Source organism: Onychostruthus taczanowskii, unplaced genomic scaffold, assembly GCF_017590055.1.
Source record: "Onychostruthus taczanowskii isolate IOZ18803 unplaced genomic scaffold, ASM1759005v1 scaffold74, whole genome shotgun sequence".
NCBI lineage: Eukaryota > Metazoa > Chordata > Aves > Passeriformes > Passeridae > Onychostruthus > Onychostruthus taczanowskii.
Genome location: NW_024505229.1, coordinates 3592318 through 3615693, shown reverse-complemented (window position 1 = coordinate 3615693; position 23376 = coordinate 3592318). Strand labels below are relative to the sequence as shown.

At 51.2% G+C, this 23376-nt stretch overlaps 1 protein-coding gene across 1 annotated transcript in view; it reads left to right on the top strand.

The window, feature by feature from the left end:
* Positions 1 to 614: 614 nt before the first annotated feature.
* Positions 615 to 23376, top strand: part of PKP1 (plakophilin 1) — a 44580-nt gene continuing 21818 nt past the window's right edge. Inside the window, exons 1-3 of the mRNA XM_041422708.1 lie at positions 615 to 816; positions 8412 to 8512; positions 19278 to 19699. Coding sequence (XP_041278642.1) covers positions 615 to 816; positions 8412 to 8512; positions 19278 to 19699 — 725 coding nt within the window. The remainder of the gene's footprint in view (positions 817 to 8411; positions 8513 to 19277; positions 19700 to 23376) is intronic.

Genomic DNA, 23376 nt, shown 5'->3' with positions numbered 1-23376 from the left:
TCTGCAGGAATCCTGCATTCCTGGGCTTGGAGGGGTGGGTTTGCAACCTGTGCTTGTAGAGTTGGGATCTGAACAGGCGCTGTGGGCAGTGTTGCTCCTGCAGGCTGGGGCATCTCTTGGCACTGAGACCTGGGGTTGATGCAGTTTGGACAGAGGGAATTGCTGGAACGCAAGAGGAGCCGTGTGGGAGATGCTGCAGCCCCCTGGCAGCACCGTTTCCTACCCAGAGCCACAGACCCCTCGCAGTGCCCATGTCCATGGCCAGCCCTCGAGCCCCCCACCCTGCCCACCGGCACGGCCGAGCCCCGGCCCGCGGGGCTGGGCAGGGGCTGGGGGCAGGCTCGGGCCGGGCAGGCCCCGCAGCGGCTCGGGGGTGCCGGGGCTGGCGGGGAGGCGTGGGTGTGTGCGGGCAGGGCTGTATATCCAGTCTGGCAGAGGGTGTGACTGCTCACACGCCGGGGAGCCGAGCTGCGAGCAGCAGCCCTGAGACACCCTGGGCCAGGGGACGTATGGCAAGGAGGGGTTCGGGGGACTAAGCCCAGCACACGCCGTGTTCGGTGGCCCCGTGTTGTCCGTGCGAGCCAAGTGCAGCCCCGCGCCCGCGGCCTCCAGCCATGCTCCACTCCCCGCTGAAAACGGCGCTGGCCTACGAGTGCTTCCAGGACCAGGCCAGCTCCACGCTGGCCCTGCCCTCGGACCACAAGCTGAAAACCAAGGGCACGGGCAAGCAGCGCGTCCAGGAGCAGGTGATGATGACGGTCAAGAGGCAGAAGCAAAAGTCGTCGGTGTCGTCAAGCGTGGGCCACTCAAACCGAGGTAAGGTCCCGCAGCGAGGGAGCCCTCCGGGGCAGGGCTGGTGCTCGGGGTGCTTTAGTGGGGTTTATGGAGGGGGCACAGATTGCTTTGCTTCTCTCCTGGCTCACCTCAGGCAGGTGGTGCCAAGATCTGCTGCACTGGATGGAAGGGTTTAGGACAAGACACAGAGCTGGAAGCATCAACTCCTTCCTGGCTGGAGCTGATTCCTGGGAGTGCTGCTCTGCTCCACATCCCTGAGGCACTTGGACATTTCAGTGTGTGCTATAACCAATTTTTCCCTGGCTCTAAAGCTGGAGTAGCTATCTGGTTTTGCAAATCCTTCCTCTGCAAGTGGCCCTATGGCTGGAATTCCCCACCACCCCCTCCTGTGGATGGCAAAGCTGACAGTGCTCCTCCTCCACCCTGCTGTGGGCTGGGGCTGGGGCTTTGCTGCTCTTGAGCACTGGGCAGGGGCAGAGCAGGAGGCTGTGCCCACACACGGGACACAAACCTCAGCTCAGGATTCACCTCTGGAACTCCCAACAAATTTCCCGTTTGCAGACTGAGAAGTGTGGACTCTCTGGGACCCCGATGGGAGTGGTGGGAAGGAGATGAGTTGGGAGAAGTGTCCCTGGTGTTGGCTGGTGGGGGTGTTTCACAGCCCCCTCCACTTTGCCTGTGTTGGGGTCCAAGCGGCTGTTCCACCTCTGTGCACTGTGCACAGAAACAATCAGTTGAGTCCTGCAGCCGGGTGTCCCACTGGAACCCCCTCCTCTTTGGATCAAGGCTTGGCAAATGGTTCTCTCTGCCATCCTTGTGTCTGGAGGTAAAGCCCAGCATTCCCCAGCTGGAGGCTGAACACTGAGAGGGTTGTCACAACCTCTGTGCAAAACCTCCTGGCTCTTGGAGGTGCTTTTTCCAGCAGCCACAGAGCTCTGGCCTGGCTGAGTCCATGAAGGAGAGGAAATCCTGAGGCTTTGGGGGCCATTGGGGTGCTGGAACTGGGACTGAGCATTCAGCTGAGTCTGGAGTGAGCAGCATGGAGGGGGGTCCTGGGTGAGCTGTGCCAAGTTCCGATACCTCCTTTGGGAGCTGTGCCTTGTCCAGCAGCTCTTCCAAGCTGCATTGTGAGGCTGAATCCTGTGCTGGTGAGCTGCCATGGTCCAGAGACATGTTTAGGGCTGGATTAGCAAGAGAAGCTGGGTGGCTGTAGGCTGCTGGGGGGTGTGTGGAGGTGGTGCTTCCTCGGGAGCCATCCCTGCTCTGGGAATTGCAGTTGCTGAAAGAGAGGGAATGGAGCACCTCCAGAGCAAGGGCAGGTGGGCTCTGCCAGGAACAAATCCCTGCTTCCTCTGTTTTTGTCAACACAGACTCCGATAGGTGAGGGGGGGCCCGGGCAAGGAGAGCTTTCCTCTGCCACCAAAGTGGAAGACGGGAATCTCCTCCCACCTCTGGAGGGTTTATTGCTTAAGGTGTTACAGTGACAGACCTAACAAAATAAAGTACACAGCAGGATGAGCTGAGGGGCTCTGGATGGAGAGGGAAGCAGGCAGAGGGATCCATAGGCAGGAAGAAAGGGAGGCAGAGGGGGATTATCCAGCTTGGAGAGGAGCCCAGGTGAAACCTCTGGGAAAAGAAAAAAGAATAGCACATTCCCAAATTGCCAGTTTCTGCTCAACAAGCTAAACCCCTCCTCCAGACACTTTGGGGAATGTCTGGGAATGGGAATTGCGTGGAGATGTGCAGCTTTGGTTTCTGTGTCCAAGGGAAGCTGAGTCACATCCCACTCCCAGGAGCTGCCTCCAAGTACAGGCCCAGGCCCCCCCTCCCCTCGTTCCCACCAGGGGTGGTTGGCCAGCAAAGATCCTGGGGGCTGATTCATCCCAGTGCATTCCTGGATGGAATCCCAGAAGGGTGAGAAGTTGCTGTTTGTTCCCAGGGCTGTCTCCTGGTTGATGTCGGAGTGGGTCAGGCTCAGCTTTCAGGTGCTGGGTTTTACTGCTCTTGCCCAAAGATCAGGTGGGCAGCCCTGATGAGACAAATTAGTTTTTTGTACAAAGAGGCTATGTGGATCTGTTAAGCATGGATTCTGCCTGTCCAAACTCTCGTCCAACTTTAGCTCCCTTCATCCCCTGGGATTTCTCAGAGATGCTCCTTAGAGGCAGCTCAAGCTGGGGAATTCCCAAGGCCCCCTGACAAGTGCCTGAGCATTTTGTTCCCTCTGCTCCCAGACAGCCCCAGAGTGGGGCTGGGCAGCTCTTGGGCCAGGTCCAGGTTTGTTGCTGTGTTTGGAGCTGTGGTTTGAGCTGGAGCTGGAGCAGGGCCCAGAGCTTCCCCCACCTACAGGAGCCGTGTCCCAGTGTGTGTAGGATGGGGAACATGGACATGGAGCCCTCATGCATGCAGCAGGGTGGGGGTGTTGTATCCCACCACTGGAGTTCCTTTAGTGGGGAGCACACACTCCCTCACTATCCCAGTGATTGATGGAACCATAAATGAGTTGGTGATTTGGAGTCCAGCAGGTCAAGGTGTTGTGGCCACTTTGGAGATCTGGTGGCCAATGTGGGACAGTGAGCAGAAAACTGCTGCCAGCAGAATACTCCTGAACCAAGTGGGGATTGGCTCCACACAGCAGCTACAGCTGTTCCCAAGGGTGGGAACATCTGTAGAGTCTGGGATATGTGGGGTCTGTGTGGGTCTGTCCTCCTTAGGGGTTGGGTCTGTGGGCTCTGCTGTAGGGCTTATCTGTCCTTCTCCCCATGGCAATACCAAACTAGATGCCTCCCCCTGAATTTGTGAGTAATGCACATTTCCAGGGAAAATTAATTTCAGTAGCATGGCAAAGGCCAGGCCAAGCTGAACCAGCTCCTTGTAGCCATCAGCTCTGCTCTACAAAGTCCTCTGGCTAAAGGAAAGTTCTGCCAGTGATTTGTCACTGAGGAGATAGGTCCAAGGAGTGTCAGATCCAACTGTCCTATGGCTGAGCTGACTTCTAGAAGTTTCTGTGCTGGCTGTGGCTAAGAGGAGAGTAATTCCACCAAGGTCTGATGGGACCCCATCTGGCTTTGGTGGGGATCAGGACTCTGATGTGAAAGGAAGATGAGATTTGGGGGATAAAAAGTCTTTTAAAGACTTCTGTAACTTCCCCCAGCGTGAGATGATTCAGTGAAAGGTTCCACTCTTCCACAAACCTTAGATTGTTGGAATACAAAAAAAATCCCCATTAGCTCATAGGCCAGAAGGCAGAACTGGAGTTTTGTCATTCCTGCAGGAATCTCCATGTCTGGGATTGCACTGACACTTCTCTCCTAGAAGGTACCGAGGCTTTGCTTTGTGCCTCCCACAGGCCTCTGCTCTCCCTGTGTTTTTCCTATGTTTAATCATCCTTATTGTTTAAAGCCGTGCATAGTTTATGATTTAACTTGCCTAGCCTGCACTGCCAGTGACTGGTTCTTGTCTTGCCTTTCCCTGCCACAGATTAATATTTATTAACAGACATCCTTTTCCACAATCTCCACGTTGACTCTGTGTGTCCAGCTGGCTTTGGGAAAAGGGCACTTGGAACACAGCTCTCTCCTGCCAGCAGTGCCAGCTGCAAGAGAGGAGAGTTGCCTTTGAGGAAGGGAAATAACTCATCAAGAGCAGCTACACTGGGTTCGATGGCAGCCTCAGTTTACAGATAACAGGGATGGAGAAGGGGATGAAAGCAGTGGGAGCAGGGTAGGGGGGCTCACAGAGATGCACTGCAAGGTCTTGCACTTCTTATCTGCTGTAATTGAATTTTACCCTCATGAATTGTCCCACTGAAGATAAAAGAGATTTTAAAGTGTCTAAGTTTTAAAGGAGATGTCATGGGGGAATGATAATTTGGGGAGGGGGAAATCTCAGCAGCCTTCAGAGTTGATTTCTATCCACATGGTCACTAAGAGGCTGCACCTCATCTGTGTGGTTCTGCCACATCTTTCTAGCTCTGTCCCAGCTGTTGAGGGTCCTCTGTCATGAGGAAAAGCTGAGGGAGCTGGAAAGGGGCTCAGCCTGGAGAAAAGGAGGCTCAGGGGCGACCTTCTAGCTCTGCCCAACTCCCTGACAGGAGGGGGGAGCTGGGGGGGAGTTGGGTTCTGCTCCCTGGGAATGGACAGGAGGAGAGGGAATGGCCTCAGGCTGTGCCAGGGGAGGTTCAGGTTGGATATTGGGAAAATTTCTTCATGGAAAGGGTGGTCAGGCCCTGGCACAGCTGCCCAGGGCAGTGGTGGGGTCACCATCCCTGGGAATGTTCAAAAGATGTGTGGATGTGGCACTTGGGACATGGTTAGTGGTGAACGTGGCAGTGCTGGGGAAATGGTTGGACTCTGATCTTAGAGGGCTTTTCCAACCTCAGTGACTCTGTGATTCCGTGGTTCTCTGTTACTGGCTCTGTGTGTTGGCCCAAGTGCACATGGGCCCTTCAGGGACCTAAAGAGCTGCTTGGGTAACAGCAACTGGGACACAGACCTGTGGATATTGCCAGAAAAAAGCACAAGGGGGGCATCTTCTACTAAGAGCATTTCCACCCTTTTGTGATTGCCTGGGTTTATCCCAAATTCCGAGGACCTGTGACTAGGTTGTGTGGTCTTCACTCTTGAGGTGTTTGAAAAGAGGGATCTCCTTCCTGTCCCTGAGGGCTGGGGATACTGGCTGTCAAGCTGGCTGTCAAGATGAACCAAGCAGAGAAGTGTCCAAAACTGCACAAAGATCAGGTTTTCTTCAGCCACCTTCACCAGATAATCCCCAGGTTCTTCTTGGCCTTAAGACTGAGCTCTCCAAGAAATAAATCCCAGTTGAGTGGTGGCAGGACAAACATCTCCAACCAGCAGGGTGACTTCAAAATGCCTTGAATGTTTGAAATTCTGTGTAATTCTGTGTTTATAAGCTCTTATGTACAAGTTGTGGGAGGTGAAGGCAACCCTTCCCTGATGGAGAACATAAACTTGAACCAACTGCTTGATCTCCTGAACTTGGCCACGTAGCAGTGAATTTATTGAAGACGGTCACAGATGTGCCTAAACTGACTTATTTTGGGTATCTCCTTGCTCTAAGCCCAAAGTCTGGAATGCATGACAGGAACAGATCCTGAAAGGAAAAGTATGGTCCCCAGGCAGGACTTGTCAGGCAGAGGGAGCTGTAAGTCAGGAGCAGAACCCCTTTTTACAGCTGCTCACTCAGGAAAATGCTCCAGGTGCTCACACCTGCAGTTACAGAGTGTTTACAGAGAACAAGAGGCAGATTTGAAGAAGGAATTCCAAGGAAATTATCATGGAATGGCTTTACCTTCATGCTCAGAATTAAGATTATCAGATAACTCTGTGTCCTGGTGTCAATCACCTTGCCCAAACTCACCACTTCCAGCACTGCCTTGCTGCTGCTGAGGCCCAACACTGATGTCCTGCTGTGGAGTTGAAAGGAAATCCCAGGGTGGAGAGGGAGCACAAGGTGAAGGACATGACTGAATCTCCCATTGCATTTCCATGACCACTTCCTTGTCTTATCAGCAAGTGCTGTGCAGCTTCATGTGCATGAGGCACTTGGGGCTGGGGAGATCTGGGTGAGGAGCAGTGCCCACCGAGTCTCCAGACTATGGAAAAGGAGCTCCTGTGGTTTCCTGCACAGGGGCAGAGCTGGGAGCCGACCTGGCTGTTGCCTGTTCTCCATCCAGGGATGTTTTCCAGGTGCAATCCTGCTGACAATAGAAAGCAAATCTCATTATTTACACCACATCCACAGGAATCATCTTCCTGAGAAAATGCAAGAATTTTTAGCCACAAACCAAATCACCATAACAGGTTCTGGGTGCCTCAGGCAGGGCAATAAATAAGGTTTATTCCAAGGATCAGTGGCTGGAGGAGACCTGAGTGGCTCCGGGGCCTTTGTGGTCGAGCTTATCCAGTTTATCTCAGAGATGAGTCTTATCAAACAATCACAGAGATTAGGATATTTCTGACATTACCCACCAGTTTAGGTGCATAAGTTAGGACAGGTAAGTCCTGATTTTGTACTTTGTTAGACATTCAGAGCTTCCCCTGGAAGTTAATTGGAGTGCAGGGTTTACACTTCCTCATAACGGGACCTGGGATGCCACAATTGTTGAGTACTTCTGAAAATGAAGTACTCAATCACCCTAAACTCTTTCGGACCATTCAGAGGGGCTTAAGGGAATTCCATTGTGGAAAGAGAATGATTCACTTCATTTGTCTTGTAGTGATGAACGTGGCATTGAGTAAAATACTTTTAGGAGGGATCCAAAGGTTGCAGTGCTGGGAGAGCTCTTGGAAGGGCTGGGGTAGGTAAATCCAAACTCTGGTTAAAGCACTGAGAAATAGGGAAAATGGCTGATGGGTTCCTCCTGATCCAAGATATTTGCATCTTTAAAAACCATATCTGAGATCCAGTCTCATTTATTCCTCTAGCATCCCAAAAATAATGATGGAGCTCTATACATTTTCAGGAAAAAAAAGTATAGACACACAAAGTGATCTTTTAGAGACAAGACTGGAATTCAAAGAGTGCAGTGAGGTTTTGTAGCGTTTGGCTGTTTTAGATCCCCAGGTGTTAAATAGACTGGATCATCCTTTATTTTAACAAAACCCATGGTGTTTGTTAGTGACCATTGATTGGTTTTAGCAAGCCTTGCTCAGGCTGCTCACGCTGATGGGGTTGGTAGGATTCAGACATGGAGTGGACTGATGAAAGGGTCAGGGGTGGGTTTTGCCTTCAGAGAGAGAAATTGTATTTACTACAAGTCTTCTATGGCCAGACATTCCGGCACATGTTGCATAAAATATCATCAGGTTCCTCTCATATTACAACTAGGAGGCCACCAAGTTGATCAGAGGAAAGAAACTCCTTGCCTGTGAGGAAAGGCTGAGAGAACTGGGATTGTTCAGCCCTAGAGAAGAGAAGCTTTGGGGTGACCTAATTGTGACCTTCCAGTACCTGAAGGAACTGACAGAAATCATGGAGAGAGATTATTTACAAGAGCCTGGAGGGACAGGACAAGGGGGAATGGCTTCCCACTGTCAGAGGGCAGAGCTAGATGGGATATTGGAAAATAATTCCTCCCTGTGAGGGTGGTGAGGCCCTGGCCCAGGGTGCCCAGAGCAGCTGTGGCTGTCCCATCTTTGGAAGTGCCCAAGGCCGGGTTGGATGGAGCTTGCAGCATCCTGGGCTAGTGGAAGGTGTCTCTGCCATGGTAGAGTGGAACTGGATGAGATTTAAGGTCCAACCCAAACCATTCTGGGATTCTGTGATTCCATCATGTCAGACACTGTCCCCATCTCTGACCCTTTCTGCTCCTCTGCTTTGGGTTTTATGGCACTTGGTCTTTTGTGCTGCAAACCTTGGGGAGGTCTAGGGAGTCTGTGGTGTGAGGGCTAGAGTTCCCAGCAGTGACAAGTGCTCCCTTTGCTGCCTGCATTCCCTATGTTCCTGTTGAGATTTATAATTGTCACTTTCCCATAACTAAACTTGCTGTTAAAAAAAAGGTTTGTGCTCTGAAAGGCACCTGCTGGGAATGCTTTCTCCTGGCAATGCTCTCTCCTAGGAATGCTTTCTCATGCTGACCATGCCTTTTCCATTTGCAGGTTCCATGTATGATGGTTTAGCTGATGGTTATGGCTACGGGACATCCCGGGGCAGCTACTACACCAAAACCCAGACAGGGAACAGCAACTGGGGATACCCGGTAAGACACTCCTTGATCTGGCATTGTGGCATGGTCTGAGGTCACCTGCACAGGAACATCTCACAGTCACATAGGGAGGTCACAGTACTTCAGAAACTCACCTGAGAGGGATCCTGACTCTCCTAGAAAGGGATTCAGTGCAGTGGAGGAGGAGGATCGAGGGCCTCGCAGCTGTTTTATGTGGGGGTTTTATAGTGGACAAGATTTAGTTTGGATTTGTAGGTTGATATCCAATGGCACAAGAGTTTGGAAGCTGCCTGAGGGATCAAGGTTGAGTTCAGACTGTCTCAGCTCAGTTAAAGTCTGGAGCACATCCAGGAGTTCCCATCTTTGTTCCTGTGCACCAAAACATGGCTGTGAATTACATGAATATGGCTGGGGAATGTGGTTCAGGGGATTTGAATTAGAACTGTGCTGCTGTTCCCAGCCTCAGTGCAACTGCAGACCCTTCAGTTATTCTCTGTGCTTGCAAAAAAGTGGGTCCAGTTCTTCCACACTGATTTCCAAAAAAAAAATTTGCATATTTCCAGAAAAAGCACAGGTGAGATGGTACCTGTCTTTGTGCAGTGTGAGGCTGGACATCCCACAGAGCTCCTGGTCCTTGGTGACAGAGCCCTGGTACACAGGGAATCGCTCCAAACCACTCCACAGTCCACTAGGACACATTTCTGTGTTCTGCTGTTCCCTGCTTTTCATCAGCTCTAAAGTAGAAAGGAGCAATTCACAGATCTGGGATTTGAATATGAGAAAAGCAAAGGACTCCTTTCAACAACCCTGGGACTATAAAGCAGCTCCGTTTCAGCCATCAAAGGCTTGAACCAGGAAAGGTTTTGGTGGCTCCAAGCACACAGACAGCACTGCAGCTTTTCCTGGTGGTTGCCAGATCCTCTGCTTGTTCAGAGCACCAGCATTCCTCAGCTTCAGAAGGATTTACCTGGGTCTTTCCTAATGGCCTTGTTGTAGTATGATGGCTTCAAGGCACTGTTGTCACTTGCTGAGTTTGCATTACTGGGTGTTCAGTAGGAAATCTGGGAGCACTGGAGTGTCTTTGAAATGTTTATTTCCAGCCTGTCTGTTGGCCCATTTCAGTGTCCTTTCCTGTGCTGGTTAAATTCCAGCCAGGGTGGCTCCTGTCCCCAGATGAGAAAAGTGTTTTCAGAGGAGTCACCAAATTGATTGGGGAGATGGAGAATTCTGCTGTTAGGAAACACTGGGAGGGTTGGGATTGTTCAGCTTGGAGATGAGAAGCTTTGGGGTGACTGTACTGTGGCCTTGAAGTATCTGAAGGAGCTACAGGAAAGATGAAGAGAGATTATTTCAAGGGGTGAGGGACAGGACAAGGGGGAATGGCTTTCCACTGACAGAGGGCAGAGTTAGATGGGATTTTCTTCCCTGGGAGGGGTAGAAGAAATTCTTCATTCTGAGGGTGATGAGGCCCTGGCCTAGGTTGCCCAGAGAAGCTGTGGCTGCCCCTGGATCTCTGGAAGTGTCCAAAGCCAGTCTGGACAGGGCTTGGAGCACCCTGGGCTAGTGGAAGGTGTCCCTGCCTGTGGCAGGGTGGAATGAGATGGGCTTTGAGGTCCCTTCCAACCCAAACCATTCTGGGATTCTGGGATTCTGTAATGGGTCAGAACACATGTCCATCCATCCAGGTGTCCGGTCTCTATCCCTAAGTCAGTGGTGGAGCCCTGCAGAGGGTCCAGCCATGGTAACCAGGCAGGGTTTCTGTGGCCACTAGAAAAGCGCAACTGAGGCAGCTCCCGAGGCAGAGGTGGAGTATCTGAGCTTCACAACTCAAACAATTGGGATGTTTTATTTTCATGATATGTTGCTCTTTGCTTATTGTGATTCCTGAATGGAGTTTGCTGTGCTTTGTCCAAGCAAAATTGCTCTGTTTCAACCATTCTAAGGGTTTGTAGATGGGGTTTTTTGTTATAGAGGGAGGAAGTCAAGGCCTGGCTCTGCTCATGCTGGTAAGGTGCTGCTGCAGTTCCTGCTGCTGGTGTGAGGGTTATTGTTTCCTCATGTTAGTTCCTGATCTTGTTCCAAATCATTATGGCAGCTGGACAAATGCTGGGTAGGTGGGAATGGTGGGAATGCCCCTGGCTGCTGGGGCTTTTAGTCAGCAGTGTTGGTATTCTGGGGAACAGCTGGAAGGTGGTGATGAACGTGATGAAGTTCAGGACCTCCATTAGACACCAGAGTCCCATGGACGCAACAGTTCAGTCCTTCAGGCTCACCGGGGATTTAGGCACCTCTGTCTGTTCCCTGAGACACTGCCCTGCACTTACTGAGGGAAGGTCTTTCTCCAAATTTAAGTGTCATGCAAGTCTTTAATTCTAAATATTTCTGATAAAGGTCTTCAGGATATGGGTTACTTTAGCAAAAAGGACTGGGACCTGTGAACAATTCACAGTAAACTTTGTCTTACCTGAGTCTATCTGAGAATCAGCCATTTAGTCCTGACAAGTTGTCTGACTCCTCCCCTGGCCAGCAAAGGCAGAGGTAGGGGCAATGATTCATCTCCTCTACCTGGGAGATCTGTCGGGTCAGGATGAATCAGCCCCCCTGGATCCCTATCTCCTGCCACTGGAGCTGGATGGAGCAGGGAGATGAGTGCACAGGGAGATGACTGCACTAAGAGGCAAGCAGTCCCAGGTGCCACTGGCGTTTTGGAACACATAACCTCAAGCCTAAATGTGCTTAAGAAGCTCAACAGACCCCAGACTCCCCAACCACACTGAGCAGCCTCCTCCATTCTGCTTTTTCCAGACAGCATTAAAGGTTCCACAAATCTGCCACCAGCCTTCAGCCTGGGATAACTTCAGCTTTTGTCTACAGACCTGTTTGGGGTCTGTGCAGGTTCTGGGCTTCCTAAGAAATGTTTCCTGTTTGTAATTCCTGGGTTGTAAAACGTGAAACCAAAGATAAAGCAAATCTATTTCTGAAGGCAAAATTGCTGGACTTATTTCCAGCTGGAGCTGGTGCTGTGAATGTTTCTGAAAAGTGGCAAAGTCCTTTGAGACAGGCACAGGCAAACTCAGATACTCCAGGGAAGTGTCCCAGTGTAATATTGAGGGGAATGACTAGCTCCCAGTCCCCTGTAGTTAAAAAGGTGCAGTGGGAAATCCATTTCCAGGGCGTTGCTCCACAGCACCCGCACCTGAGACACTGCTCTTGGAGTGCCCTAATCTAAGGCACTGCCTCAGATGGTGACACTAAAGGTGTCCTGTCCCACCCACAGCTCTTAAAAGCTGCTATTCCTGGCTTCCTCCTTTTGTCTTGTTTTGTGTCTTCCTGGAAATGTCAAACACTTCTGTGTTTTCTTCTGTTGTTCAATCTTGTGAGACTGATGTTCAGATATTAGAGTAATGAGAAATGGTGGATCTGGAGGAAGAGCTCTTTCTGGATCAGTCAGTTTGGAACAGGCTGCCCAGGGCAGTTGTGGAGTCCCCAGCCCTAGCAGTGTTCAACATCTTTTGGATGTGGCTCTTGAGGATATGGTTTAAGGTGAATGTGGCAGTGTAAGGTTAATGATTGAACTCTGATCTTAGAGGGCTTTTCTAATTTAATTATTCCCATATTCTTTGTTTCTAAGACTTTGGCTTAAACTCTCAGATTCACCCATTATTACAAACGACATTATTTTCTCTTGCCCTTGTGGGCTGCCTCGTTTGCAGCATCGCTGTCCCCAGCGAGCACCTTCTCACTGCCAGTGCAAGGAACACTGAGCCAGTGGGGCCTCTCCAGGAGGCACTTGGAGGGCAGTGGGTTTGCTCCTGGTGGCAGCATTTCCTTGGCTCATATGTCAGGGGCTGGCGCAGCTCTCAAGGATGTTCAGCCTTTGGGAATTGCTTTGCTCAGACACCACACGGGGATGCAGTAATGGGAGGATCTGTGTCAGGGTGATACCTCAACCCAGGTGCTGTGGAGCCTTAGAGGTATTTGTCTCCCTACTGCCACTGTGAGCTGTGAGTGGCCAGCAGTTCCCAAAGCCCTGCAGCCTCAGGAACTGTGTCCTGGTGTGAGCAACACCTCAGGTGCCACAGGAGGGCCAGTGGTGACCACGATTTACACAGACAAACCCAGGGGAGGGTTACGGGAGCTGGACTGGGCACCTAGAGCAGTGCAGCCATGACAGAAACCTGAGCATGTGCCACACCCTTGTCTCTGACAGCTCAGGTCACCCCAAAAATGGAATCTCTGCCGCAGTGTTGCAAAGCCACAGCCACAGTCAGGTGGTCCATGGGTTGCAGGGACCTTGGTGCTCACCCCAACTGCAGGCACAGCTTTGGAGAGGCACAACCAAATCCTAAACACACGGAGGGCAGCACGTGGAGTTCCACCAGCAAAGACCTCTGAGGCTCAGCTCCCACCCAGCTCTTGCCTGGGTCTGCTGGGTTGGCAGGTCCATTGCTGGCAGGGAGTTGGGGCATTCCCAGGTCCCACAGCATGACCAAGATGAGGCAGGAGCAGGACAAGCTACAGAGCCCATCTGGCTCTCCATACTGCTGCTTCCACAAGAAGGAAATCCCCCACATGATGTGGATGTGTCCAGTGTGTCCCCCCAGCACTGCCCCCAGCGAGGGCAAACCCTGGATGTGCTGGGGAGGGAATCTCAGATGTGTCCTGTCTGCAGCAGATCCTTATCCCCACAGAGCTGAGCTGGGGTTTTCACAGAATCACAGGATCACTGAGGCTGGACAAGACCTCTAAGATCATGGAATCCACCCTTTGACCCATCACCACTGAGTGCAGGGTCCAGTCATTTCTTGAAGATGTCCAGGGACAGTGACCACACCACTGCCCTGGGCTGACCATTCCAATGTTTAACAACCATTTCCATGAAAAAATTCCTCCTGATGTCCAATCTGAAACTCCCCTGGCACGACTTGATGCCATTTCCTCTTGTCCTGTCCCTGTTCCCTGGGATCAGGACCCAACCCCCCCAGGCTGCCCCCTCCTGTCAGGAGTTCTGCAGACCCAGAAGGTCCTCCCTGAGCTTCCTTTTCTCCAGGCTGAGCCCCTTTCCCAGCTCCCTCAGCCACTCCTGGTGCTCCAGACCCTTCCACAGCTCCGTTCCCTTACCTGGACAAGCTCCAGCCCCTCAGTGTCTCTCTTCCATGGGGGGCCCAGGTGTTACTTTAACAACAGCTCTAGGAGCAGCCATGCTTCCAGACCAAGGAATATATGGCTGGTCTGGTGGTGCTGGATTAAAGCAGTTACCTGTAGTAATTACATCCGTTATGGAACTAATGAGAAACACACACCGGTGATCCCTCTGCACCAGAGACTGTAGGAATATTTTTAGCTAAAACTCCTCTGTGGGACAAAGTGTCAGAGCTTTCTCTTGGAAGAGCATTTCCTGAACAAGAGGTGGTCACTGTTGTCCCTGCCTGCCTTTGCCTCTTTGGACAAAACCTCTCATTGTCAGCGGGAGATTTGTTCCATAAGGATTTCAGGTCAAAATTTGTTGTTTGTTGTGACAATGCATCCAAGCTTAAAAGAACCCCAAAAGAGAGTGGTTTGAATAATCTTGCCAGAGAAAACAAAGGTTTAAAGTCACTGCACATCATTGCTTGGTCAGAACCTGGTGTCCCTGGGAGATTTGCACAAGGCTTTAGGCTTTGGAACAGCAAGTTGGACGGTGCCTTCCTTAGCCAGAAAAAATGGAACCAGCAAGACCTAAATCTCAGCTGAATGAGGAAAAAAGAGATGAAAAGTCATAGGGGAAAGGCAGCTCCTGGGAGAGGTGGGAAGGAGCATTTCAGAAATAGATAAACAATGTATTTGCTGGTTTTGCAATTTTTCTCCCTGCCGTGGAGGGAGCAGCGCTCTGAGGGTTTCGCAAGGAGCGTGAGGAGCTCTCCCCACCCAGCACTCAGGGTGGGACCTGCTCAGGTTGCATCTCCTGTGCTTTGCCCTCCAGCCTGGGAGAAACCTGCTCCTGACGTGTTTATACGGAGCCCTCACTTCTCTGTCTGCTGCTCTAGAAACAAACAAATTGCAAGGGAAAAAAATCCAGGCAGGTAATGAACTGATGGCGTCCTCAGATGCGGAATCAGAAACACCCAGTTCTCTGGGAGGGCTCTGACATGGGAAGGCAGACCTGGATCCGGGCACCATTCCTGGGCTGATGCACCTTGCTCCATGCTTCTCATTCTCTGGAAACTAGGGGGAGGACAGACACTTTTCCTGCCAAGAAAAAGGGTTTATGGAAGAAAAAACCAGAAAAGGACTCATGGCTGATGGCTGGGGAAATGCCATTTTGACTTTCTCTCTAGAACCACTTTTATTCCAGCTGACATAAGAGTTTAAAGATGTTTATTTACCTGTCTCACATGTTGGATATTCCAGTTGTTGTTCTAAGAACATACTGCAGGCTGAGAACTGAAGATCCACAAATGCTCATTAATTTAAAGGCAGGTCTGTGCTGCTGCTGCCAGGGAGGGAAGCTCTTCCTCCCTGGGCCTGAGAGGAGCAGTAGTGCCACCAGTGCTCATCTCCAGTGCCTCTCCTTCCTCCCTGCCTTCCCTGACTATGAATGAATAGCTGCCAAGGCCTGGCCTCACACAGACACACTCCTTTCACAGTGGGGAGGAGAAGTTCACACTAAAATTCAGAATGTCAGGTGGCCTGGCTGCACCTGAGCATCCTCCTGCATCCTAAAGCTGCAGGGGACTGCCAGGGCCTGATGGAATGGCTGGAAGCAGAATCATAGGATCATAGGGTCACAGAAGGGTTTGGGTTGGAAGGGACCCTAAAGATCATCTCATTCCACCCCCTGTCATAGACAGAGACACCTTCCACTATCCCAGGTTGCTCCAAGCCCTATCCAGCCTGGCCTTGGGCACTTCCAGGGATGGAGCAGCCACAGCTTCTCTGGGCAGCCTGTGCCAGGACTTCCCCACCTTCACAGGGAAGAATTTCTCCTCAAAATCCCATCTAAGGCTGCCCTCTGGCAGTTTGAAGCCATTCCCCTTGTCTTGTGACTCCAAGATGAAAGATCCCTCTCTATCTTCCCTGTAGCCCCTTCAGATCCTGGAAGGTGCTGTGAGGTCTCCACACAACCTTCTTTTCTCTAGGCTGAATATTCCCAGCTGTCCCAGACTGTCTCCACTGGGGAATTGCTCCAGTCCCCTTATCAGCTCGGTGGTTTCCTCTGGACTTGCTCCAACAGTTCCATGTCCTCATGTTTAGAGCACCAGAACTGTGCAGAGGTGGGGTGTCACCAGAGCAGAGTAGATGACAGAATCCTCTCCCTCCCTGCAGCCCACACTGGGGGATGAGCCCAGGACAAGAATGATTTTCTGGGCTGCTCCTTGGCAATCCAAGGAGTTGTGTGATGGAAGGAGACACCTTCCAAGCTGTCCCAATTTCTCGGTTCCTGTGCAGAGAAGCCTCAGTGATAGCCTGAGCCCTTCAAAATGCTTCCCAGATCCTGCAGTGTGGAGGGAATCACTGCCTTCTGTCTCCACCCCACTGTGAGGGACTTCCTGGTCTTTCCCAGCATTTCCCCACACTCCTGAAGGCCAGAGGTGTGGATGGCACACCATGCACACACCCATGGGCAGTGGGCAGGTGCAATTCACAGCATTAGGAAATCTGGGCACTGATGAGGTCCGAAGGCCAGAGATTGATTCTTTCCTTTCACTGCTGCTCTTCTGCGCAGGGAGAGCTCCCCGCACACAGAGTGGCATCAGCAGAAGTTGGGAGCTGTTGTCAGGTGGCTCTTTAAACCACAGTCTGTGTGACACCTTCCCCCTCAGAGATGGCATCTTTCCAGACACAGAGTGCTTCACTTCTTCCTTGCTGGGCATCCTGTCTCACTGATGGCTGCAGGGAATTCCCTTCCCTTGGCCACATTTACTCCAGTGCTAGAAGTGATGGTCCCTGACTTAGCTGGGTCAGCGTGTAACACAGGAATTTAGGTTTTAGTGTGGGGAAGCTGTGCCAGGAACAGGAAGGGATCAGATCAGCCCCGGTCATGCAGGGATTCATAGGCTCAAGGTCTGAGATCCATTGGAGCTGGAAGGAGAATCCTCATCGATCTGGAGCCGTTGGATCAGGCTCCTGCTGCAAAAAGGAATTCTGAGATACCAATTAGGTCCGTGCCACTTGAAAGAGATTAAAATGGGCTCAGCCAAGCATCTGGTAGAATCAGCAATAAAAGTCCTGGACTGCCTTTGGTAATGAGCTTCACATCACACGGGAACGATTTTCCCATGAGTTTGCAAAAGGCTCCCCCGCCCTGCCAGGACCTGCTCGGACTTGCAGCCCAGGGCTCCTGTGTTGCAGAAAGGTGTCTTTGCAAAGCTTCACCCGTCTCAGGGCTGCCAAGAAGGAGGACAACGCTATGGCCACTCTAAAACCCAGCAGGAAACTGAGAACCCATGATTCTGTTCAGCAAACAGAGACGCCCCCCTCCCCTCAGTGAGTGTGCTGCAGAGCAAATCCCGGCTTTAGATAAACAAAGTTCCTCTCTCAGGCTTCCTGAGTCAGTTTCAGCAGATGCCCAGGGGCTCCGCAGCTCTGCCAAGCTTCTGACAGCCCTACAGAATAATCCCAGCTTAAACTGACTCACAAAGAAAACCAGCAGGGCTCACATCTGACAAGCTGCTCTCTGTCCTGCGGCTGCTGCCAGCGGCTCCACTGAGCACAAAGTCCACCCTGCACCTTCCCACTGCAGCCCTGTCCATCCCTCACTGACCCCAGGGTTTCTGAACCCAGGAAAATTAATTGAAATGTAGATTATATCACCTCAGAAGGACATATATGGTAGATCATGACTTCATGGAAGGTCACTTCGCTGTTGCTGTGTGTGTGCTCCCAGGCAAAACTGGACGGACAGACCCTGTTTATGTGGCCATCCTGGATTTTATCCTGGGCAGCAGAGGGCTTGTCCCACTGCCAGAGAGCCCCCAAGACTCATCACATTCTACTGTGATGTGCCTCACCCTGGTTCTTCTTTTCACCTGCAACCTGTCCTTCCAAACCCTGGGAGCTCTGCAGGGAGCTCTGCAGGAGGCTCTGAACCTGCCCCTGTGCCACTCAGCACCAGGTTTGTTCTGTGTCCTCTGGAGAAGGCACAGAGAGAAGCTGCTTCCCTTTTGTCCCCTTGCAGCAATTCACCTTTTAGATGCACATCTGAAATTCTGAAAACTGCTCAAATAGCAGTGATCTGGGCATCAGCAGAGCTGGACTAAAGGATTTAGTCCCACCCGGGTGGTGCAGGGAGCCCCTTGGGAAGGGTTTCAGCCGTTACCTCTGCAGCTCTCTGGGACACAGCTGAGAGGATTCCCTGCATTCCTGAAGATCAGTTTGTTAATGGAAATATTTTGCTTAATTAATTAACATAATGACAATTCTGCAGAGTGTTGGAGGCAGGAATGATGCTGAGTGTGCTGGGGCTGGGATGGAGTTAGGGCAGAGCTGAGGGACTCGGGGTGAGCCAGCAGAGGATTCCCATTTCTCCATCATAGAGTGTTTCTAGGCTTGGAAATGCGGAATTTTTTTTTCAGTGACATGAACCATTGCACCAGGCACATGCTTTTCACAATTCCAAGGAAATCATGAGGAGCCAGTGTTGACTTTTCTCTGCCAGCCAAAGGGACCCTTGGGTGGCCTTTGCAGAAAGCAGCACCCAAAATGCCACTGCTTAGAGTTGGATGAGAAAAGACCACTTTGATCCTACATGAGACCAGGGATGAGCTTTCCCAGGATAATTAAAGGGAGATGGAGAAGGCAGTTTTATTCCTTAGTTCTTTTTATGCCTGTTTGCTATATGTCTTGGAGATCTCCTTGCCAGACTGCTGAGGGGATGCAGAGCACAAACTCAGCATTATGGGGCAAACAGCCCTAAAACAGTTTATTTTCTTTTCCTTTCTGGAGTACACACCTGAATGAGTTGTCTCGCATTTGGACATAATCCTGCAGGCTCCCACAAGCCAGCACTGACATCCCAAAGGTTTAACATTGCAGCAGAAGATTGAATTCAGCCGTGGTGTGGCAAACTTGATGCAAATCTGGAGGACTTCTGATGAAGTGGTGAAGGTATTTTGAACTGACAGCAGGGCAGCTAAAGCCATCTTTTTGTTTTGCTAATTGTAGATGGTTTATTTTATCATCTTTTAGCCTTTCTTTTTTACTTCCTGTCTTAGTCATCTCAGTTTTTATTGCGTATTCCCCATTGTTCCCAGAGCATCCCATTATCTGAGCAGATACTACACGCCTTGTAACTCATAAGCAGATATTCACTGTCTCCACTTGTTTCTTGGCACAAGAAACAAGATCCAAGAATCTCTTCTTACTCATTTTTCACTCCCTTTACTCCCTTTCTAAGGAACTCATAGATGAGAGGGGAAGAAAAGAGCATAAGGAAATTAAAAATAACTGCAGGGACTGCTGGAAGGTCAGAATGGGGCATCAAGCTCCATGATGGTGGGAGATTTGCAGTGAGATCCTGTAATTACAGGGTGGGTTAGGCCCTGTGTGTTGGGAATAAATCACTTTCTCTATTGCAAGGGTCACGTTTCAGCTTTCAATTCTGCTTTAAAGCTCCTGGATCCCACATCCTGATCCCCCGGTGTCCCTGATACCCAGGTGGGGTTTGGCTCCTTTGTAAGGGCTGCAGGTTGGATAACCTCCCATAAATTTTGGGCACAAAAATGCTTGAGAGGCCCAGGAAAGCAGTAAACGGGCAGCCAGGCGGGCCTGGCAGTGCCCAGCTCAGCTCAGCCCTAACGCTGTGTTTGGTGTTCGGCAGCTCTACAACGGGACGCTGAAGCGGGACGTGGAGAGCCGGCGCTACAGCTCCTACAGCCAGATGGAGGGCTGGGCCAGCCGGGCCCACGGCAAGGCGCTGTGCAGCCCCCGGGCCGGCAGCGACTACTGCTTCGTGCAGAACATCAAGAGCAGCCGCAGCGAGCCCGACCTCTACTGCGAGCCGCCCCGCGGCACCCTGCGCAAGGCCCACGGCGGCGGCCGGGCCGAGCACAAGGCCACCCTCAACCGCCAGAGCATCTACAGCAGCTGCAGCACCCAGCAGGGAACCAGCAGGACCAGTAAAAAAGTGCCAGCGCGGGCCCTGTCCTGCCCCTCGAGCAACAAGCCCGACGTGGTCTATGCCCAGCCCGTGATGAGCTGCAAGCAGGACGGGGTCTATGGACAGGCCCAGTCCAGCTCCAAGTAAGTGCTGTGACCCTGAGGGAGGGTGGACGGTGCTCGGAGCTCTGTCCCCCGGAGCCAGGCACCTGCGCTGCTGGAGAGCCCTGACCAGCATGTCCTGCAGCAAAGTGGGTCAGATGAGTCACTCTTAAGGGCTTTATTTCATTTCCTGGGCTGTGGAGGGGAACTGATAGGACTGGCTCAGTGCAGATATCTCTGCTGTAGCTCTGTGACATTGGGCAACACAATCCCTCAGTCTCTGGTGGCATTAACCCACAATGGTATGAGGATGGGGAGGTGAAGGACAGAAGGCCTGATGTGCAGTCAGGGTGTCTTTCCTGGCTGTCCTTCTGATTCAGCCTGGCAGAAAACTTACCCAAAAAACCCCTGTCTTGGAAAAAGTCAGTTCCTGAGGGTCTTACTCAGAGCAGAGCTGAGAGCCTGCTAAGCAGTGGTGTTTCAATCTCTTCTCTCCACCCAGCCCCTACTTAAGTTGCCCAAAAGGTCTGATTTGGGTTCCAGAAAAAAACTGAATCATAAATTGAAATAAATATCCTAATTGAAATAATCTGACTACCCAGCAAAGAGGAGCCAGTGGAAGCTGTTCAATTCTTTCCTGTCCAGAGCATCCAGTCCTATTTGGGATAGGAAATATATAAGGGTGGAGGATAGTCCATCATGTTTGATCGTCACATCCCTTCTTGTAGATGTTGCCTACAAGCACAGGGCATGTAAAACACAGCGGTGAGCTCAGACCCTCCCAAGGATGTACCTGTGAATGCAGCAGTGTTCCCACTGACAATCACCTGGTTTGGGTGTTGAATGCTGCCCCAATGCCCTGTGCTACCTCCAGCTCTGGAGCACCAACCATGTTCTGTTGCAGTCTTGGGAGAGACTTGGTCTGTACAAGCCATAGTCTTGGAAGCCTTGGAAGACCATGGTTTGCATATTTTGAACTGCAAAACATTGCAGTGAAAGCTGGAGAAGGAGGGGCTGCAGCTTCCACAAGAGTTCCCAGGGCTACTGCACTTCCTGTGCTGCATCACCATCACGCAGGACTGGCTCTGCACCAGCCCAGAAGCTCTCACAACTCCCTGACAGAGGGAGAATTTTATCACACTAACTGTAAAAGCTCCCAAACTCATTCCTGGTGGTCCCTGGTCCCAAGGAGAAATTTCCCACTGCAGGATGTGTATGAGACTGTTTATCAGGGCTCATAGACTTTGTCAGAACTCCCAGCAAAGGTCTGAAACTGTTGAGTTGTTGCCCCAAGGAATGGTGGAGATACTAAGAAAATCCCCTTCCCTTTCAGCAGCGTAAGCCAAACCGTGCCCTTTTCTACATCTGAATGTCCCAGGTTACTCTGGCTAAGCCTCCCTCCTTTGGGATTGAGTAGGAGGGTATGTCCCAGAGCAAGGATGCCAAGAAACATCACTGCCCCAGAATGTTAGAAGGACAGAATGTTATCATGGGCCCTTGGCTGCCCCTGTGCCCAGTTACTCCATGTTTGACACATGCCAGATGAGCCCTGGCCAGCCCAGAGCACTGGCGGCCTTGGCTTGCTGCTGTCAGCAGCTCTGTAAATCTTCTGGAACAGGATCCAGAGATGTTACACAAACTGGAAGTGATCTGTTCTAGGGAATTTCTCATTGAAGAGCAAAAAGTGTGTGTGGGGGGGGGTGGTGGCAGAATGCCGGAACTGAGGGCTGCAGCTGCCTTCTTCTAGGGAGGACACAACTTTGGAGCAATTAGTCCTGGAAGGCGCTGGCCAAAGCCACAGTCAGGGACTTGGTCATGGCTTTGGAGAAGTCACTTGGAGAATGATGGCTTTTTCTGAGAGGAGAGCTGCTGTTTTGAGAGGGATCCTCTCCAGCTCTGGTTGCCCTTGGTTAGGGAGTGGCTCCATTTACACACTCCTGGCTTGGGGCACGGCTCATCTGGCAGAACTGGTTCTGCTGTGGAAACCTTGGGCTCCAAGCTGGGCTCCAAATTGGGCTTCAAGTTGTGGGCTCGGCTGAGGCTGTGTCCCCTGGGTGAATCTGATGTGGCTGTGGCACAGCCCCTGCTCTGCCTGAAGCTCTGCTGAGCTGGGCTGGTGCAGGGGGCACCTGGTACAGGAGTTATGCTCAGAGGGGAGGAGGTTGAGAGCAGCTGTCCTTAAAGCTATGGAGACATACAAAGTTGTCCTTTTTGGAAAAATTACTCTTTTGGATGACTCAGCCCTCAAAAGTGTCTTGCAGGGCACTGTTGGCCTTGCTGTCAGTGTGCTCTTTTTGGGGAGGGGCTTCTGAGGTGGGTCAGGAACATGTCTGGGCTCTCCTTGCTATGTAGGGCTTTGTGTCTGGAGGATTCTCCACCCAGAGATTTCAATCTTCCCTTGGCTCCCCCAGTGTTGAGTAAGGAGAGCTTTGCTTGTAAGTACCCCATTATTAACCTCCACATGCAGGGACAGGGCTCAGCTGGGTCACAGCTGCTGCCAATTCCAATTTTGGGGCTCTGTCCTTCCATTCTGGTCATTCACAAGGTGCAGTTTGTGCCTTTGTGACATGGAGAATTCTGTGTTCAGTTTTTGTGCTGCGGATCTCCTCTTTTGGGATCTGTTGGATGTCTTGTCTGCAGGTTTGCCAACAGCCTGCAAGAGCTAGGGGAGGGCTGGAGGGCTGGATGCTTTCCATGCTTTCTGAGGTGATCCATGGAGTGACTTCCATTGCTGTGAGAGGGATTGCAGTGGGATCTGCGCTCCACTGGCTCTGTCTATGAAGCAGAACTCTGTAATGCCCATGGACTGGCTCCAGAGTGGTGCTTCTGAGTCAGCCTCTGCTGTGGATCTGGTCTCCCTGGATGGTGTGAGAGGAAAAATGGGTCACTGAGTGTTCTGAGGTGGCAACAATGGTGTGCAGGTACCAAAATTATGAGTGTTCAAAAACTGTTGAACTATCTGTGCTGAGCAGTCCCTCTGCATTTGGTGACAAAGTTACTTCCACAACTCTTCTTGATTATGTAATTGCTGCCATTTATTGAACTGGCTTTGGCTGTATGAGACAGGGAAGAGCTGTCTCTGATAACTGATATCCCTCAGAGTCTTTTCTCTTACAGCAGTAACTCTGATCAAAGCCCTTCCTTCCAACTGCCTGCTGAGCAGTGTAACACTGAACTGTTTGTCAGGAAAAGCCATTCTGTAATTCCCTTATAAGCTAAATCATGACACAGAGGTTTACTCACCCCATGCTGTTGGTCCTGGTCATGAAATCTGAGTTCTGCACTGTTTGCCAGATCAGGAGGTTGAACACTGTTTAAAACTCCTCATGCAGTTTATTCTCCTCCACCAGCCCTGTTGTCATGATCTTTCCTCAGTGAGCAGAGAGGGACCTTCTCATGTCTGTTCCATTTCTTCCATTAAAAATTTCTTCACAGAAAGGGTTGTAAAACATTGGAAGGGGCTGCCCAGGGAGGTGGTGTAATCCCCATCACTAGAGGTGCCCAAGGAGCACCGGGATGTGGCAGTGAGTGCTCTGGGCTGGGTTACAAGGTGAGAATTGGCCACAGGTGGACCCAATGGTCTCAGAGGTCTTTTCCAACCTCAGTGATTCTGGGATTCCAGACATACTTCTCTTCACTCAGAGACTTGAGCCTTGGTAATCATTATGTCATATCTGGATCAACATTTCCAAGCTCAGCATCTCTTGCCTGGGCTCAGA